At 34.0% G+C, this 21,049-nt stretch overlaps 2 protein-coding genes and 1 pseudogene across 2 annotated transcripts; 1 reads left to right on the top strand and 2 right to left on the bottom strand.

The window, feature by feature from the left end:
* Positions 1-5,009: 5,009 nt before the first annotated feature.
* On the top strand, positions 5,010-9,506 carry LOC108208850 (G-type lectin S-receptor-like serine/threonine-protein kinase At4g27290). The gene is made up of 7 exons (XM_064086417.1): positions 5,010-6,441; positions 6,550-6,678; positions 6,797-6,951; positions 7,162-7,372; positions 7,499-7,736; positions 7,818-7,968; positions 8,049-9,506. Exons 1-7 carry the CDS (start codon positions 5,025-5,027, stop codon positions 8,352-8,354), a joined length of 2,607 nt encoding a protein of 868 aa, XP_063942487.1. The 5' UTR covers positions 5,010-5,024; the 3' UTR covers positions 8,355-9,506.
* On the bottom strand, positions 7,498-11,798 carry LOC108207042 (G-type lectin S-receptor-like serine/threonine-protein kinase At4g27290). The gene is made up of 7 exons (XM_017377508.2): positions 10,477-11,798; positions 10,256-10,384; positions 9,981-10,141; positions 9,625-9,835; positions 9,268-9,505; positions 9,035-9,185; positions 7,498-8,947 (listed from the first exon to the last, which is right to left on the bottom strand). Exons 1-7 carry the CDS (start codon positions 11,768-11,770, stop codon positions 8,654-8,656), a joined length of 2,478 nt encoding a protein of 825 aa, XP_017232997.1. The 5' UTR covers positions 11,771-11,798; the 3' UTR covers positions 7,498-8,653.
* A 6,455-nt stretch (positions 11,799-18,253) lies between these two features.
* On the bottom strand, positions 18,254-20,760 carry LOC135150353 (5-epi-aristolochene synthase-like; annotated as a pseudogene).
* Between the last annotated feature and the right edge of the window lie 289 nt (positions 20,761-21,049).

The raw sequence follows: 21,049 nt of genomic DNA, 5'->3' as shown, positions 1-21,049 counted from the left end.
GGAGGAAATATTTAATTTCGGTTCATAACGAAAATAGACAGATATTTTTTGTTGTATTTACTTAAGTCAGGATTTATTCGACTTTTGTGTATTTGGATGCAGGTACAGGCTCCGGGGCAAAGGATTATGTAGATGTTTTTTGAAGATTGATTTTATCTTTTCAATCATAAAAGTCTTATTTTCTAAATTATTGAGGACATCTCGCATGATCTTTAGTTAAGGATAAACTTTTTAAATGAAAGAATTATCTTCATGTAGTTATTGTATTCAATACAATTTATGTATGTGTATGTAGATCCTAAAGAAAAAAGAAAAAAAGCATGAACAGCGAATCATATGCATTAACAGCGAACCATATGCTATATAGGTTGGCAGACTAGTTTTATGGTTAAACTAATGACCAAGAACAAATCCAACAGCTTCTTAAACGATCTTCTCGGCTCAAATACAGGAAATGGAATATATAATGGTGCTCCTTTAAGTAAGTCAAAATTAGCATAACATATTTTTTAAAACGAAAAGCCAAGATTTAAATTACTCAAAACCAGCCGAGACAAATCACCAAACTGTTAATCAATTATAACCGGATTATGAAAAAAAAATACGAGCTAAATAAATAACCACTCTATTTTCAAATCGCTTAACATATAAAATATTTATCGTCTTCTATGTTAATCGCTAGTCGTCTTCTAATTTATTTTCGCGAATAAAAAATTACTCTTTCTATCCCTTTCATTTCTTATCGAATGAGTTGAGCACGGAGTTTAGAAAATATGTATAAAATAGAAAGAAAAGTGGATGAAGTGATGTGACCCACTAATTTTTAATGTATAAAAAGAAGATATGGAGTAAAAGTAGTGTGAAAATAGAAGAAAGTTGCAGAAGTGGTAGACCCGTTGACTATTTTTGGTAAATTTTGAGATATGAAGATTTGGATGAAACACTCCAAATACGAAAGTTTAAAGAAATGGTTGGGACAGACAGAGTAATTTCCTTCTATTCAACCCTCTTGATTCCCACTATTTTAGACTGATGTCCATTTTTTTCACACTGTTATTGGAGTTAACATACAGATCAGTGTTTCCACATCAATCAAATCTATGATTATACAATATTTACCGGGATTTCATGATAATATTATAGTAACATGTTTATTCGTACTTGTTGCCTTATCTCTTAGTCTCTATTCTCTTAGAGCAACTCCAACAAGCTCCTCTATGAGCTCCTAAAGTTAAAATTTGAGGAGAATGTAGCAAAATTCTACTCCAACAAACTCCTAAAGCTTCTTCAAATATTTAAGAGTCTCTTCATCCTCTTCATACTTAAGATTCTCTCTCCTCTCCCTACTTCATTTTTTATTAATATGCATCACCTACTTTTAACCTTGCCCCAACTCTCCTTTTCTTTCTTAAAAAGCTGCAAGTACAATTAATAATAAAAAACAACTTAAGAGGGATGAATAAAGATATTGTTGGAGATGATGAATGATTTTTGTATCTTAACTTGTTAAGAGGCAATTAATTATATTATTTTTAGCAAAAGTTTTAGGAGCTTGTTGGAGTTGCTCTTAGTCTCTATTCTCTCTATTCTCTCCCAATCTCTCTCAACCTCTCTCCTCTCTTGATCTCTCTCCTATCTCAATATCTCATAATCTAGCAATTTTATCTCGAATAATATAATATAATTGTAGCACAATTATCTTTTTTTATGATTTTAATAAGTACAAAGTTTTTTTGAAAGTAAATAAGTACAAAGTTGATTTCAGTTGTTAATTTTTGTATTAAAAACTAAATAAATTAATTTTAATTCAATAAATAAATGTATATAAATGAAAATATGTTCTAATTTTATAATCTTTTGACTTTTATTATCCAATTACAAGTTGAGAATCAGTTCAGCTTCACGGTTACAAGTTTATATTAGTTCAATTAATTAGTTGAGTGAAAGTTTTTGAGTTAGTAAACCAATGGCAAATTTTGAGTTAATTAAGTAATGGGGCTGTTTGACTAAGTTTAAAATAAGTGACTTCTTGTTTAAAATAAAAAAGTGGAGTAGAAGTGAAAAGTAGAAGTAAAAATTTTAAGTTATGAAGTGTTTGGGTAGTTAAACTTATAAGTTTTTTTTAGTATTTGGATGATTTGACTTTTAAATTCATGCAGTGTTTGGTACATTACAATATTATTTTTAAAAGAGTGCGTGTAAATTGATAATAGATAAACTTGCACAGAAATTTAAATACAAAATACTAAACACAAATAATTTAATAAAATAATGTCTTTAAAATAAAAAAAACCTGAAAAATACAAGCGCACACTTTAATATTGCATACGAAAATAAGTTTTGATAAATGAAGTATTAAACTTTAATCAAGTAAATGCATTTTACGAATAAAATTATATTAATTTCACATTATATATGACTTATAAATTAAATAAATCCAAGAGATACACGAAGAGTGAAGGCTCGTTAGAAGAGCACAACTGCTATGTTTTTCTGTTAGTGAGGTTATTGTTTTGGAAGGTGAGAAGAGAATAAAAAAAGGATGGATTCCTGGCTTATCTTTTTCCGCTTCTGAAGCCAACTTTAAGCGCTAGACATTTTTTCCCAAACACAAGCTCAGCTTCTTTTTTGGGCTTCTGCTCAAAAGAATGCCTTACTTCTTAACCCCAAACAGGCACAATGTTTCTGCTTAACCCAATAAAAAGGTCGGCTGGATGAGATATTCATGTTCAAAATCACATACTTTTTGTTAATGAATAGAACTAAAATCACTTAAACGAACTCAGCTCGAGTTTTGTTAACGTTGCTGTGGTGTTTGTCATAAATATATACTCCCTCCATCCCGGTCATTTCTATACAGTTTACTCTTTGGGATGTCTTATCATTTCTATACATTTCTAAAATAGCAACTTTTAATAATGTAAAACACTATTACACCGACTACTTTCTTCCACTATCTTCATTTTATAATAATATAAACATTATTACATCCACTCCCTTCCTCCACTATCACAAATCTATAATTAAATATAAATGGGTCCCACCACATTCCCCATTTTTCATCTAACTTTACTATTTTTTAGAGCAACTCCAGCAGTTTCTCTATTTGAAGTCTTAAACCAAAATATGAGGAATATGGGAAAATAATCCACTCCAACAGTATCTTAGTGATTCTCTAAATCACTAAGATCCACTAGCCATGCCTTATCTTTAGGTAACCTCTCTCCTCTCCTAAATCTTATTTTATAATAAATTTTGAATACAAACATGTTCTCTCTCTTCACCTATTGCAATAATGGTAACTTTTAATAATAAAATAGTATATAAGGAATGAATATAAAGAATATTGTTGGAGGTGAGAATAGCCATTATTATCTTAAGTCATTAGGATCCAATATTTTATATTATATTTAAGGAATGGGCTAAGATGCTGCTGGAGATGCTCTTACACTTTTTCTTGGTCTCCGTATCCACAGCAAATGTATGTAACTTACTGGGACGGAGGGAGTATATATTAATCATCAACTTGCTGTAATTTCTTGTTGAATATTGCTAGAAAATTGCAGGTCTAGTGTTAGAAAATTGGATCAGTTTGTAGAGTCTAAAATTCAAGTCATCTCATTGTTTTAGCAGGAAGATGCTTGGTAGACAAGTCTTTTACTCCCTCTGTCCCATTTAATTGTATACGTTTCTTTTTAACTGCTCGACACGCATTTCAATGCTCTTATAAAATATAGTTCCGTAACTTATTTTTGAGATTTTCTTGTTCTGAATAAAAATATAACATCCAAACTTTAATTCAGAAAAAGAAAATTTTAAAAATAAATTGCACAACAACACTTTACAGGAGCATTAAAGTCCGTGCCGCGTCCCCGTCCCCCAATGTATACTACTCAGGGGGACGGAGGGAGTAGTTTGTAGAGCACTAACAATTTGTAGATCGGATGTATTGCCTCAGGTCTAAAATAAGTGTAGTTTTAACTTTTTACATGTAATTTGAGAGGTAAATAAAACATATTTTTATACATTATTTTTAAAATAAAAATTAAACATCTAGATTTTTATTTAGAAAAAACGATAGTTGAAAGCATGCATTTTTACATCTAACTTACGTGCAAAAAGTCAACAACAATTATTTTGGAACGGAAGGAGTAATCCATTTTACGGTTTCTGTGACCCCTGTCTGAGTGTCATAACTTACGTGGTCGTATTTGACTAATATCCACTTGCTTAGAGAACATCACAGAACCATTTGACCATTTCAAAATATGAGCTTGATTAACCATATCTCGGGCTTGGTCGTGAAAATCTGAATAATTAATTTCGATGAATTGGGTTAAGCTGGATTGAAGCCGAACTTTATCGACCAAACGAACAGAAATGATATTTTGGGTTCACAAAAATGATAATCGAATACTATCAGTAATCGGATTATTCATATTTTGTGCTTGAATCAAACAAGATTAGGCGGAAATAGTATCGATGATAGTTTTTTTTCATGGACTAGGGTGAGATTCACGGTTCGAACGGGCTGAATAATTGTCGAACAAATTAAAGGTTAGGCGAGGTGAGTTGAATAAACATGGGCATTTGACTATTCATAATAGATATACTCCCTCCGGTCCTTTATATAAGGCACATTGACTTTTTGCACACTATTTAAAGAGTTTTGACCGCACATTTAAAATTAATATTTTTAAAATTTTCTTTTTTTAAATAAAAATATAACATAAATATTATTATTTAGAAAAAGAAAATATTCAAAATATTAATTATAAATATATGATCAAAGCTCCTAAAATAATGTGCAAAAAGTCAAAGTGCCTTATATAAAGGACCAGAGGGAGTAATAAATTAAAGGTTAGGTCAGGTGAGTTGAATAAACATGCGCATTTGACTATTCATAACTTATACTAATAAACTGCATGTATGAAGAGTCAGCTTTGATCAGAAATTTATGGGGCCGTTTGGGTTAGATTTTTTGCTTAAATTAAAAAACTGGAGTAGAAGTGAGAAATAAATAAATGAATAAAGTGTTTGGAAAAAAAGCAGAAGCTCTAAGAGAGAAACTAGCATTCTCAGCAGCTTCTGCTTCCACAATCCAAATAGGCCCTATACTTTGGTCTGTCAAAAGAACAAGTAAGCTTCGAATACTAGTCATGGAAGCCAGGAAATTAATTATCTGTTTATGCATATTTATAGTTCATTGCAGGGCAGATGATATGATATCTGGGAATCAAACTATTATAGATAATGGCAATAGTACCATTGATTCAGCTAGTGGGCTTTTCGAGCTTGGATTTTTCAGTCCTGGAAAATCTAAGAATCGTTACTTGGGTATATGGTACAAAAGTATATCAGCTGGTACAGTTGTGTGGGTTGCCAATAGAGAATCACCACTTATGGATGATTCAGGAGTCTTGAGAATCGACGAAAATGGAAGATTGGTACTCAGCAATGGTGCTGGTGCTGTAATTTGGTCTTCCAAGTCATCTAGAGCAGCAAAGAATGCTGTGTGTCTGCTGCTAGACTCTGGAAATCTTGTTATTAGGTACGAAGATGATCCGGGACTCAAGAGATTTCTTTGGCAGAGTTTTGATCATCCAGGGGATCAGTTTCTGCCAGGAATGAAACTGGGATGGGACTTAGGAAGTGGTTTAAACCAATCGTACCTTACGTCGTGGAGGAGTTCTGATGATCCTTCTCCAGGGGATTTTACTTTACGGTTAAATCTTGATGGCTTTCCCCAGGTACTTGTGTGGAATGGTGCAGTTGTGCAGTTCAGGTTTGGGCCATGGGATGGTGTAGGCTTTAGTGGAACATCACCTGCTATTAAATATCCGCGTTTCATTTCCAACTTTACTTTCCAGCAGACAGGAATCTATTATGGGTTTCATGCTGCCAATAGTTCTGATATTATGAGAGTTATCTTAAATCCTGAAGGCAATGTATTTGTTCTGGTATGGATTAATAAAACCCGGAGTTGGGAAAGTTTATTGACTTCACCGAAAGATGATTGTGATCGATATGCATTTTGTGGACCATTTGGTGTTTGTAACATTGCTAAAGCCCGCATAGGAAGTAGTGTGTGTGGGTGTGTGGAAGGATTTGAACCAAAGTTTCCGGAAAAATGGAAAGAAGGTGACTGGTCTGACGGATGTGTAAGGATAAATGCATTGAGTTGTGGGCATGGAGACAGGTTTATTTTGTATCCGGGCCAAAAATTGCCTGATACACGTCGTTCCTGGTTTAATCAGAGTACCATCCTTGAGGATTGTAAGATTAAGTGCTTGAGTAACTGCTCCTGTACAGCTTATTCAAAACTGGATGTCAGAGAGGGAAGGAGGGGATGCATGTTATGGTTTGATGATATTAGTGATCTTAGGGACAACAGTGAGGATGTGCAAAATCTATATGTTAGACTAGCTACCTCGAAATCAGGTAAATCAACTCGTTCTTCTACCTAGGCAGCCTTATACCAGTGCAAATTTGTATGTTTCCTGCTATTACTTTCGTCATATTAATCTGCAAAAACCATGTGTTGTGCAGCGGAAAATAGAAGCTCAAGAAAAAAGAGGAAACTGGTGATCATAGTCATTGTTGTATCATTTATACTAACAATACTACTCTGCATTTTCACCAGATATATTTTAAAGAAGAGAAAGCTGAGGAGAGAAGGTTTATGTTTTGTTTAATATCCGTTCTTGTGTGTTTCAAATCAGAAGCTGTCCAAGGAAGTCGCAGCAAATTCAATAAAATTTCATTCTTTATGCTTAATTCCCACTTCACATTGCAGGGTTTAAGCTCAACTTAAGGAGTGATCCCAAAAGCTATAACAACGGTGAAGATCTAGACTTGCCATTATTTGGCTTCTCAGTGATAGCTAATGCTACTGATTGCTTCTCGGAGAACAGTAAGCTTGGGGAGGGCGGTTTTGGATGTGTCTACAAGGTAATCCTGGTATTTAAGTTTATGAAAAATACTGTCATAATGTTTTAATAAGGTAAAGAAGGCTATCCATCACTTTTTTAAACCAGTCTCTTCTATATTAATGACAAAACCAATTAACTAAACGGGCTAATGCTCTATTCCCTTTTTTCAGAAAATGAACCAAATGTTACCAGAATACCAGGTTTGTTAATATGAGAATTGCTGTTTCAGGGAATATTGAAAGACGGGCAGGAAATAGCTGTGAAAAGGCTTGCAAAGGAATCAAGACAAAGACTGCGTGAGTTCAAAAATGAAATTTCATGCATAGCCAAACTTCAGCATCGAAACCTTGTGAGGCTTCTAGGTTTCTGCATTGAGAGAGAAGAGATGTTGTTGATATATGAGTACATGCCCAACAACAGTTTAAATCATCTTCTTTTTGGTATGAACAGTCTCGAGGTGTTGTGTATTTCTTCAAATTTTCACGGTCTGACAAGCAGTGCTTTGATAATCATATTACATTATTCAGATAATTTTTTTGGTACATGTTCTATTGCTAATTGCACAGAGAGCGAAAGAAGACGATCACTGGATTGGCCAAAACGCTACAACATCATAAACGGTATAGCTAGAGGGCTTCTCTATCTCCACCAGGATTCTAGACTGAAAGTCATTCACAGAGACATGAAAGCCAGCAATGTTTTAATTGACTCTGAGATGAATCCAAGAATATCAGACTTCGGATTAGCTAGGATTTTCTGGGGAAGTGAAAGTGAATCTAAAACAACAAAAGTGGTTGGCACATAGTAAATTCCTCAACCAAACATTGACTCTCTCCGCTTCTACTGTCATAGATTAGCTAACATTTTTCATTGGGTTCCCTGCAGCGGCTACATGTCTCCAGAGTATGCACTTGATGGGAAATTTTCAGATAAATCTGATGTTTACAGTTTCGGTGTATTAGTACTAGAAATAGTAAGTGGCATAAAAATGGGTGGATTCTTTGATTTAGACCCTGACCTTAATCTTCTCAGACATGTAAGTACCAGTTTTAATCAAATGTACAATATTCTGCCTTTAGAAACTGTCAATCATAACACCACAATATCTACTTTTAGGCATGGACACTCTATCAAGAAGGAAAATGTTTGGAACTGCTTGATCAGGCAGCAATGGACTCATATAATCAATCAGAACTGTTCCGGGTTATTCAAGTTGGGTTGTTGTGTGTGCAACCATATCCAGAAGACAGGCCAAGCATGTCCATGGTGCTATTGATGCTGAGCAGTCATAATGAACTGGCTCGGCCAAAACAGCCCACCTTCTTCAATGACAGGAATCAATTAGTCAGGAATCAATTAGTTTCAGAATCCAGCCTGATATCTGAAATTTCTTCATCAAGTAGTATATTTAGTCCTAGGTAAAAATTCAAAGCCATGTTTGAATGATTACATACGTTAAGCTTCTATATTTTTTAAGAGAAAGACGAAGGTTAGGGAATGCAGAAGTATGATATAAACAGTTGTAAGTTTCCTTCCCAGAAAATGCAGAACAGCACTGTGTTAAACTATCTACAAGGGCAACTTTCCAGAAAGAAAATAGGACTCAGGTTGTTTCGAATCAACATATGTACCCTATCAATCATGCAACTTGATCCTGTATAAAAATTGTTCGAATACTATGGTGTTATGTACTCTGTTTCATACCTAATTTTGTACCAAGATCATATATCACTGGAGTAAAAGACATCCGAATTGTCAAGAATTAAAGACGATGAAGAATTTGAATCTTGAAGCTTCTTTGCAGTAAAAAAACCAGGCTGGTTAGGACGAGGCATTTCAATTGCACTACTCAGCATAAGATTCACAAGCTCCATTTCTGGTCTGTCCTCCGGATATGGCTGAACACACAATAAAGCAATTTGGATAGCGCGACATACTTCAAAGTAATTGCATGACTGCAGGATTGCCTTATCAACTAGCTCCAGAAATTTTTGTTCATTGTAAAGCCTCCAAGCCTGTCCAATATTCGGATACATTAAATTGATATATGTGCACCATAAGATGAAAATGCAGTGATTACAGAAATTACAAATGGTGCATACTTGGCCAAGAAGATTAAGGTTGGGATCTGGTTGATAGAAACCTTTCATTCTCTTTCCACTGATAATTTCTAGTACTAGTACCCCGAAGCTATATACATCCGACTTAAAAGAGAATATGCCATCCAGTGCGTACTCAGGAGACATGTAACCACTGCAGAGAATAATAAAGTTAGAAATAGTATCATCTTTTTACAGTGAAAGTCGGATAGTTTATATTTTGTAGACAGTCTTACAATGTCCCAACTACTCTTGTCGTGCTTGCTTCACTTTGGCTTCCCCAGAAACTTTTAGCTGTGCCAAAGTCTGAGACTTTTGGATTCATATCATGATCAAGTAAAATGTTGCCAGCTTTGAGATCTCTGTGAATGATTCTTAGTCTAGAGTCGCGGTGGAGATAGAGAAGACCCTTAGCGACACCATTTATAATGTTGTAGCGCTTTGGCCAATCCAGTAACTTGCTCTGTACTTTATCTGACCATTTTGTTATGCAAGTTAGTTACTACTGCTATGTATACATTATAACTGTGTTCACCAAGTGCAAAATATGCTATTTTAAGTTGTAACTAGATCAAATTTTAGGATAGGCATACCGAAAATAAAAAAATCTAGACTTTTGTTAGGCATGAATTCATAGATCAATAGCATCTCCCCTTCCTCAATGCTGCATCCCAGAAGTCTCACAAGGTTTCGGTGTTGAAGTTTTGCTATGCACAGAACTTCATTTTTGAACTCATCAAGCCCTTGTTTTGAAGTCTTCGACAGCCTCTTCACAGCAATTTCTTGTCCTTCTTCCAGTATCCCCTGACCCCAAAGACATTGACATTGATGGAAAACCATTAATGAAAAGACTTTATCGATATCTTCTAAATTCAAACAATGTCATGATTGGTATGTAGAATATTTCGTATTCATATAAATCTGCACCAATGAGTATAAAAGTAAGCACCATGTAAACAGGTCCAAATCCGCCCTCTCCAAGCTTGTTGTTGTTAGAGAAGTTATTGGTAGCTTTAGCAATCCTCGCAAATTCAAATAACGGGAGTTCAAAATCTTCCCTCTGACTTTGGTCTGCTGCATCACCGTGTAAGCTGCTTAAGGTCATGTTTCCTGTAGAACAGATTTATAAAGATCATGATAAGGTAAGGATACACTCTTACAGAGACTATTTTTGTGTCGTATTCTTATTCTAATGCATTGAAATGAGTATATGGAGGCCTATACCTTTTCTCCTCAGCTTTTTCTTCTTGTATACCACTAGCAGAAATAGGCTAAGCACTACTGTTACGACTACTAAGACAACGATGACTATGATAGCCACTGGTGCTTTTCCTTTTGATCTACTGATTATCCCTGTGAAATCAAATTGAAAATTATGTATTCAAGAAAGATATCAAGTAAAAACCAAAACAAACTCATCGAAAGCATTGATTTATCGTTTTTACCTGAGCCTTCGCCTGCAGTCCTTAAATAAAGAACTTGACTACTTGCAAGGAACTCTCTTGTATCAAACAGGTCCCCAAACCATAAAACGCATCCACTACCTCCTTCTTTGATATCCATATTCGCGTAAGCAGTGCAAGAACAGTTATTCAAGCATTTGGCCTTACACTCATCCAGGTTCAACCTCGGATCTATCCATGAATTCTGCGTGTCTGGCAATTTCAGACCTGGATACCTACTGAATACATCTTGATTCCCACAAGTCAACATTCTTTTCCGAACACATCCACTAAACAGACCCTTAATTTCATTATTTTCCAGATTGCTTGGACTAAATCCTTCGAAACAATCACACATCTCTTGGCCTAACTTGGATTTGGTCATGTTGCAGTTACCATTTGCCCCACAGACAGAAAAATCATCACACTTATCTGTTGGCAAATTAACAGTAATTTCCCAGCCTTTTTTCGGGTCATGCCAGGTCAGAAACTGCAAATCTCCCTCCGAATTCAGCATCAACCTCATTGCAGTAGAAGCATTAAGAAGCTGAAACATGTAATATGCTCCGGCCTCATCCAACACAAAATTATACGTGAAAATAGCATTCTGCAGCAACGAAGACCTCCCTCCAAACGGAATCCCATTCCATGGCCCAAGCCTGAACATAGTATCCGAACCATTCCACAAAAAAATCTCCGGATACCCTTTACCATTAACACCACTTCTATACACCCCTGTCGACGGATCATCCAGGCTTTTCCAGGATGTGAGCTGCCTGTTCACACCGTTTGTCAAATCCAAACCAAATTTCATTCCCGGGAGAATACAATCTCCCGGATAGTCGAAACTTTGCCAGAGGTAGTTATCAGGGTAACTGTCATTAACAGGCCTAATAACCAAGTTTCCAGTATCTAATAACTGCACAACAAGATCTGCTGAGGCTTTCGAAGACTTTGCTGACCAAACCACGTTACTTCCACCGTCAGTAAGTATAAGTCCTCCATTATGGTCAAATCTTAAGACCCCTGAAGTATCAGAAAGTGGGGTATTCCTGTTAGCAACCCAAGCTACTGTTCCATTGGCTATGTTGTTGTACCAGATGCCTAAGTATCGAGTGCTGGAGCTTCCGGGGCTGAAAAATCCCATCTCGAAAGCTCCAGCAGCTGAAATGAGGGTGGTTTTGGCACCATCTGCAATGGTTTGGTTTGGAGTTAAGGTATCTAGTGATGCAGATGAGATGGCTAGGAGGGAGATTGTTAAACTGGAGCAGAACAGAATGATGAGAGTCTGTGCCATTAATATGCTCTTTCTAGTACTAAGTCTTGTATTTATATTGTTTAAAAACTTTTTTGAGCAGAGCATCGTTGGATAACTTAGTGGTTAACTCAGGTCTTGGGCTAATAATATTGTGTATTCACATTTTCTTGTTAACAACGCGATCTAGTATTTTATAAACCTTAAGTACTATATTATGTAGACTTTTACTCGTGAAATATCAGATCTCTTTATGTTTTGTAGTATTTTTCAAAGGTAAATATAACACGATCTAGTATTTTCTTCAAAAATTAAAATATTAAATTATATAACATTAATAAATAATATTTTGAATCATTTCTTCCAATAATATTATTTTGGACTTTACTTATAACTAGTTGAGAAGCCGCGCGTAGCGGCGGTCTGTAAAAATTATATTAATGATTCAATATTAATATTTGTAGAATAAAATAATGGATATATTAATGATTCAATATTAATATTTGTAGAATAAAATAATGGACTGATTGTGCACCAAAACATATTGAGAGAGAGGATGTTGTGTTTAGACGATCCAAAATCCTACAATTTATAAGGGTATTTATAGGTGCCAAGAGATTTGTGTGCTACTTTTTCCCATAATTAAATAATATAAAACAAAATCAGATTAAAACTTTCAAGATACTATATTCCATAAATACTCTGAAACAAAATCAGATTCTGAAACTTACTTTTAATATACCCGAAACCAAAAAAGGTAGTTCTAATTTTTGATAAATTTCATCCAAAAATTCCAAAAAATTAAAAAAATAGAACGGAGCGATGTGAGAGGCGCCACCTACACGCCCCTCGCTTCACCATATTTTCCTGTATACAAAGTAAATCATATAAAAATTAACGACAACAAACATGTCCGATGAACAAAACAAATATTATAAAAGAATAACCAATAAACCTACATCACTAATAGTTAATTTATTGATATCATCCATCAATATCATGTGAAAACTATATTTTTTTTCCGTGTTTGAATTTGTCGACTCCCACATAGCGGTGTATAACTACCTTTACTTGCAACAACCTTTATTTTTTTAATATTATATAAACAGTCTTCACTTATCATTGCAGAAGAACGGCACCACCGAGTTATAAATCAAGCCACCAGAGAGAGGTAGGGTTGTGGTATTGAGAGAGAGGAGGTTGTGTTTAGATGATCCAAAAGCTCTACAATCTATAGGAGTATTTATAGGTGTAGAGAGACTTGTGTGCTACTCTTTTCCAAAATTAAATAATCTGAAACAAAACCGGATATAAACTTTCAAGTTACTATATTACATAAATAGTCTGAAACTAAATCAGATTATGAAACTTGCTTCTAATATATCCGAAACTAAAAAAGATAGTTCTAATTTTTGATATTTTTCAACCAAAAATACCAGAAAATTAGAAAATAGAACGGAGCGATGTGAGAGGCGCCACATGCACGCCCCTCGCTTCTCATTTATATAAGTATATTGATGATTTTAAGATATTTGAGAGTTTTTTTCCTAATATTGGAACCTGAAAAATATTCATCAAAGACTTGTCATTTATAAATTATATTTCTGGATTACTTCGAGCCGAACTCGTCAGCTGGATACATTTGGTGTATCTAGTGTTTGGAGTGATCCCAAGAAGTTAAAGGCTGTTTGTTCCCGCTATATTTAATTATTTACATGTGTTATTAACGAATAAGTAAAGATAGCTACTTCTGAACAACCGAACAATATTTTAGAAATTATCTGAGTGTCTTTCTTGACCTTTATGGTAATGTACCGTGGACAAAAAAAGTCCATATTCATGTCACTCTTATGCAACAACCTTCTTCCAACAGTCAGTGAAAACATCTAGTAGCTGATAATCATATAATAAAAAAATAAAAAAATTTTAGAAACAGTTTAAAAACAATAAATATTACATTTGATCTTGAAACCCATCTAGTGTGAAAAGGAAAGAAAAATGAGGAAGTGGTGAAACTCATTGACATTTTTGATAAGTTTTGAAATTTAAACCATTGGATGGGACAGACAAAAAGAAAACTGTAAACAAATAATTGGGACATTAATATCTATCTTTACTTTTCTCTCGAAGATGGTGGAAAATGGTGAAGAAAAGCTTATGGCAATTAATAGCGCGTCACATAGTGAAGATGCTTGGCCACACTAACAACACCGCTGACGATACTCTCCGACTTTGATAGCAGGTTGCGCGAGAAATTGTAGGAGATGTTGAACACAGACGACGACATTTTGAAAAACTAGTCTTTGTAATCTCTTGATCAGAATTTGAAGTCTCTTGGATGCCATTGACGATGTGATTGCCATGATTCGTGATTGGATGTTGATGGCGGCAGAGAAGTCGGTGGCGAATAGTTTGGATCGGTTGGAAGATGAGTTTAAATCGTTGATGGAATGAGGCAGTGAGTCGTTTGATGGGACTCGAAACTCGGACATTGAGTCAACTAGCTTTGACGAAGATAGTTTCGAATGGTGATTGATGAGTTCGACGTGATAAGCAATTATCTCTAAATACTATAATAAACTTTAGTGCGATCTTTTCTAATTAGATCTAAAGAATATTTAACAAAATAAGTCAAAGTGGATATGTTATATTTGACATATATTTGTAAAATATAATTAAAATAGAATATATATAAATTATATATTTGAATGTTATAAATATTGATTAAGAGATTAATATGTAAGTTATATTTTATTATTAGAATGGTGTTTATGTGTATTTAAATGTGACATTAAATGGGCAGTTATTTTTTGGGATGAAGAGGGTTGATAAATCTCATATATAGTGGTTAGTACCATTTGACAAGTGCACTAAAAATGCATATGATCAACTTCACTGGAATCCCGAAAATTTATTATATTATAATATTTTGAAGGTCTTTGGTTCCAACAGCGGGTACGTAGATGAATTATTGCTCGTCATTATTGAATTAACTCTTTTTTTAAAATAAATTAAAAATGTTAAATATACAAAGAACAACACATATATGATATGTAAATTGCATCCCTATCTCTTAAACTTTTATTTATGTAAAGAATAATACATATATATATGATACAGAAATCACATCTCTATCTTTTAACATTTATTTTATACAAAGGACAACACATATATGAATACTAGAAATTCTTGCCCGCACACGAGGAGAAAAACTTCACAAATCCTTTCTTTTTTAACAATTGAACTATGGTAATGTTGAAGAGAAAATGGGAAGTTAGCTATATAAATCTTTAGGAAATTTAAATACAATTTAAACATTGTAATAGAGTGTGATAAATGAGGAAAATAATTTTTAGGGTATATATCATTTTTTTTATGTAGAAATACCTGTGCGGAGTGCTTTTATTGACGAATCTTGAGGATTCAAATAATATCCTGTAGCTGTCACATTTGACAAATTCACTGCACTTAAATGATTGAAAAATGATTTTACATACGGATTCTCTGCACTTAAAAAATTAAAAAAATGACTTTACATACGGGATAATGGAGAATTTCATAACTACAAATATGTAACCAATAAATGTAACATAAATATCGTGGAAAAAACTGACCCTGCAACTTGATATAAGTACTATATATAACCAGTTTATTAATGGTTTCTAACAATGCCTTGTTAAATATTGCATGTGCCATCTAGTTCCATGATGCATTCGTCGCAGTGTACTTCCTTCAAAAACATGAACCCTCCAGTGTTGAATAAGCTAAAATATCTGTTATGATTGTAATAAGGTAAATATATTTGTCCTTTATAATACTGTTGATCATATTTTAACAATCGGTATAAAAATTTGATCTTATTCAACGTCCACAAATAATAGTAATATATAAAAATAATATTGATTATAAAATTTATGGTAAGAGAAAATGTTTTCATCATTCACGCAACATAAAATATTAAACTAACAAAAACTTTCAATAAAATATTTGTGTACGTTGTGCCGCATGCTGAAGTAAATTGGGTAAAGGAACACAATCCAAAACATGAAACACTATGTCAAAAATCAGGTCTTCAATTATATGTATATGATATAAGATCACATCGCTATCTCTTAACCTTTAATTTAAAATTTATGTAAGGAACATTATGTGTGTGTCACTACAAGAAAATCGGCTAAAAGCGACCAAGTAAAAGCCACCACCAATAAAAGTCACCACTATTGGTCGTTTTTAATAGAAGTATAAATTTTAATTGACTGAGTAATAAAAGCGACCGTTAATGGTAGCTTTTGTATGTGGTGGCTTTTATTTGGTCGCTTTTAAATACAAAAGCGACCAACAATTTTCAGCGGTCGCTTTTAATAATCCGAGTAAAGGCGGGAAAATTCCCGCCAACAAATAATGGCAACTTTTATATGTGGTAGCTTTTATTTTGGTCGCTTTTAAATACAAAAGCGGCCAACAATTTTCTGCGATCACTTTTGTTCAGAACATTTGTTATATAATTGCAAATTACATGATTATGTTAAAATGACATGATAAATATTAGTTGCTAATTTTTCTTAGAAGAGAATTATGGCCGCTTTTCAAATTCCACCAATTTTGTAAGGCGGGAAATTCAAAATATGGCCAAAAATTTGGAATGATTTAAAGGAATTTATTTTTCAACAAAAGCGACCACCAGCAAAGCGGTAACTTATATATATAAAAGCGACCGAAATCAGTAAAAGCAACTCTCTTAAAAGCGACCAACTCTTTCTGGTCGCTTTGACTTAAAAGCGACCAACTCTTTCTTGTCGCTTTGACTTAAATCATATCCCTATCTCTTAACATTTAATTTATACGAAGGACAACATATATGAGCAATGACGAACATAAGTAAATACATCTAATTTAATATTACAAAACTTTTATAAGTAATGGAAAAGAAATAGATACATTTGATGTAATATGATAAGACTTCTTGATTTGTACAAACCTATACTTTAATTATCTATAAATATTATTCAAAATATAAAAGATAACACAACAAATAATAATTGTAAATATCACAATATTATTCAGTTTCCAATATTCCAGCATAATTGCTACTCCAAAATTTTTTTGATTCATTTTTAACGAACATTCATATTAATCAAAACTCCAAGTTGTTTCATTTTATATGTCCATGAAACATTTTTCTTGCTGATTTATTAGGTGTATTACTCTGGCCATGTACAGCAGACATCTGATATGTTTGTTTTAACTTTTATCATTGATAATAAATTTATTCGAGTTGATAGATGCTATCATGTTATATATTCAATATATCTCTGTCTGCATATGTTTTTGAGGAATCATTTGGTTGGAAAATTCCTTACCTGCTGACAGAACAGACAAACATCCTGCATGAAAAATTCTCAGTTTTTTATACTCCCTTCGTCCCGGTCATTTATATAAAAATGGTTGGACACGGAGACCAAGAAAAAGTATATAAAGTTAAAGGAAAAATAGGTAAAGTGGTGGCCTCATTTATATTTAAGGATAGATTTGAGATAGTGGAGAAAAGTATTGGGTGTAATAGGGTTTATATTATCATAGAATGAAGATATTAGAAGAAAGTAGTAGGCGTAAAAGTGTTTTATATTGTTAAAAGTTATTATTTTTGGAATGTATAGAAATGATGGACATCCCAAAAAGAAAACCGTATAGAATTGACCCGGACAGAGGGAGTAGTAAGTTTTTGCTGACAATCTGCCAAGAGGCAGCTGAGATAGCAGTTTTTTATTCACATTTTTTGTATAAACTGACACGCGATGTCGTCAGATCTGTACCATTAATTCTTACTATTGATGAATGATGAGACAGTAGTTAGATAATCACTTAAATTGATAATTTGGATTTAGTGAAAGGCACTGGTATAGTCAGTTGCGGAACCAGATTAGAAAAGAACATTTTGCTAATTTTTTTCATATTGATAGGGGTTTAAAATGATTTTCTTACTGATTATTAACTGCATGCTAAAATTTTAAGAAAGAAATTGTATTGAATTTTGAAATTCAACCGGGCTGGAGCCTTGCCTCCTTGGCTTTGCCACTATAAAGAGCTAAAATTTCAACATTTCTGTGAAAGGTATGTTATTCTGTGTAGTCACAGATTTCGGCCTCCCCCGATATTCTTATTTATTATGAGCATGAAGTTTATGGGGCAGTGGTCCGCTCTTCAACTTGAAAATGGGTTTCGAGTGAGGGGAATGTCAAGAATACTATATGATCCTGGTAAATGTTCTTCCTAACAACATTGTACTCGCTCATACGGATATAAAAACTAAAATCACCACATCCTCATGGAAACTCATGTTTCTGTGTCCATGACATTATTCTGCTGAAATGACGCATAATAAGCCTTACACGAAACATATAACGAAATACAAGACAAGTTAGAGAACTGTTAAAGATCACCAATAAAATTTATTGAATGTGCATGGTAGCTCATACTGGTATGGGATCCATAAGCATAAAGATGATTTTAGGCTTCAAATGATCTTCAGGATGGTTCAGTTCTGTAGCACATTTTAGAGTGATCTGGAAGTCCGTCGATGCTGTCAACATCTAACCTGTAACACATAGCTCTTGAAATGATTAAACATGGGATTTTTTTTATTTTTTTGACGATTTAGGCTTATACGCCTTACAAATGAGTATCTGTTCTAATACTTCTTGAGGTGAGCCAGAGTCGAACCCGGGTGTACCGGGACAACAGGGGATAAACCCACCACTGGGCTATCCGATCGTGCTCAACATGGGATTTTTTGCCAGAACATGGGATTTTTTTTAAGTCCATTAATCTTTGAATTTTTCTCGCCATCTGATGATACATGGACATTAATACATTGCGGATCTGTTTATTACCTTTCTGTCTCTGGTATATGCATTCAGTCATTGTACCATATGCATCATAGAGATCATCAGAAATTAATACTGCTACAAGCACTTTTGTGTACATTATTTGGGCCAGTGCATAGCAAGGTTCAAATGAATTGGCCACAGCCCAAAAGTATCCTTCAACTATCCTGCTCCGAAACTGGGGAAGTTTCGATTCAAAATCACTATCAGCCCACCACCTGCAATATTTCAAAGGGAATCTAATTTCAACATCAAATGATAAAGATTCCTGCTTATACAACATTTGCAGCAGATTGTAATCTACTTCCGCAAACTTGATGAGCACATTGTTCCTTGATAGACTGTCCTCGAAGAAATTGATAAAATGCTTAGGTTCGATTCTCAGGATGCCCTTGTGGAGGGGCTGTTCCAAGGCATGCTTCACCTATTTAGCTAATGAACAGAACCTGAGGACTTTGCAATAGACTTGAGGTGACAAGTTGTGAAATCAAGAGCCTTGTCTAACACAACTTCTCTGTTAGTTCTCAGATGTGCTGCTTCATACAAGCTTGGTAAAGCCAAAGGGTCTTTTGTAATCGATTCACTGAACTTTCAATCAAGTTCTTTGTACCTGTTGAAGATCTCTGATCAATCAGATAGAACAATATTTAGTGCGCGTTTTTTGAGTTCATTAAAAGCTCAAGATTTATAACTTGCAACTTCAAAATTTTGGAACAATAAAACATGTCCATCTCTGTTTTAGTATTTTTTTCAAGGTGCATGGATGAAAAAATTCACCTCCTTGTCCAAATTAAATTTTAATTGCATCAACACTCAAGTTATAAACATTCGCAATATTCAATATCTGTTGTGGATTACCTGATGTGACGTTATAACCAGGGGCGGATCTAGCGCACAAACTTTAGGGGGCATCAAGCAAACTTACGGAAACACCTATTTATTTTTAAATTTTGCAAAATTTAATATGATGAAAAAATGTAAAAAGAAATTTAGGGGGGACACGTGCCCCGTGCCTCTTCCTAGATCTGCCCCTGGTTATAACCATGCTGTCTAAAAATCTGAAGCATAGTGCCGTAGTGAATTGATCATACTTTTCATAAGTTTCAAGATTTGCATGAGATTCATGAATCTCTGCTAACAGGTCCTCAATGTAACTGGAAAAATGGTAGCCGACTCCAAAGCGTTCTATTGTATTGATCAGAATCAGTTTATCTGTCTAATTTTCGACAGCAGATGCCAGCATTTTCCTTACCTCAATTTACAGTGCATCATGTTCTTCTGAGTACACTTCCCATAACTATACATGCACGCCGAATTTGAAGGTTTTATAAATGTTAGCCAGCATGAAGCACTAAACTTAACGACGATAAAATAAAGAAATTACAGTACCTAATTAGTACCTCGAAATCTCTGGAATTAAAAGTGAAATACTTGGCAAGGGAGATTAGCCTAGTTATTTAAAGATTAAACTTTACCATTGAGATTCCATTCGGATGAAATAATAAACAAATTTACATTCTTGAACCAAACAAAATTTACCTCAGAGCATCTCCACTAGTATAATGGTTGACATTCTTGAAAACTATTGTTGCATCACTGTCGTCTATTCATTTAAAATTCTAGTTTTTTCCCTCATCCCTAGCAGACCTCAAAGATGCCTGCATCTTTGGTTCCACAATATTAAGTTTATGTAGGCAATTGAGCAATTTCATATTCCGACCACCCGACCAACAAAAGGTATCTAGTTAAGTGTTACAACTATAAAACTGAATGTTGTGCTAATTTCACAGAATTTCCATGAAATTTGAATATTCTTTTTGATGGGATTCTGATTAATGAAGAGCTTTCGGTACTTCATAATTTAAGGTCTTTTATTGTGAAGTGATCATCAAATGGTGCATTAGTCATCTCCATGAAACTAAGTTTATAATCTGCTAATAAGCATTTCTGTCATATGTGTGCAGTGCCCGAAGTCATCCTAAGAATCTGCAGAATGCTCCTTCCCATTCACATTTTTCGGATTATATGGGATTAGTACTCTATTCTTCCGAATAAAAAAAAAAGACAATACTCTTTAACAAGCCAACATTATAAAAATCACACGAAATCTTTCACTACCTGTGATTGGATGTAGCGCGCAAAGTCCATTTCATGTCACTATCCTTAGAGAACCTTCCTCGTACGTAACAGAGTTAATTAAAGGATGAAGTTGTAAACCATCACCCATTAGGCCTTTTTTTATACAAACATTTCATTATTAATACTGTCTGGTACTGAACATCATTAGCCTTTTCGTTGTTTGAATTCTCTAAGTTACCTAATCTTACGACAAAAAAAAAAAAAAAAGGTTACCTAATCTTGACTATGAGTATTAAAAAAAAAAAAAAAAGGTTACCTAATCTTGACTATGAGCTCTAAGCTCGTTATTTACTAAACT

The sequence above is a fragment of the Daucus carota genome, chromosome 2 (genome assembly GCF_001625215.2).
Source record: "Daucus carota subsp. sativus chromosome 2, DH1 v3.0, whole genome shotgun sequence".
NCBI classification, from domain to species: Eukaryota; Viridiplantae; Streptophyta; class Magnoliopsida; order Apiales; family Apiaceae; genus Daucus; species Daucus carota.
Note: the sequence above shows the minus strand (reverse complement) of the source record. Positions and strands in the feature narration are given on the sequence as shown.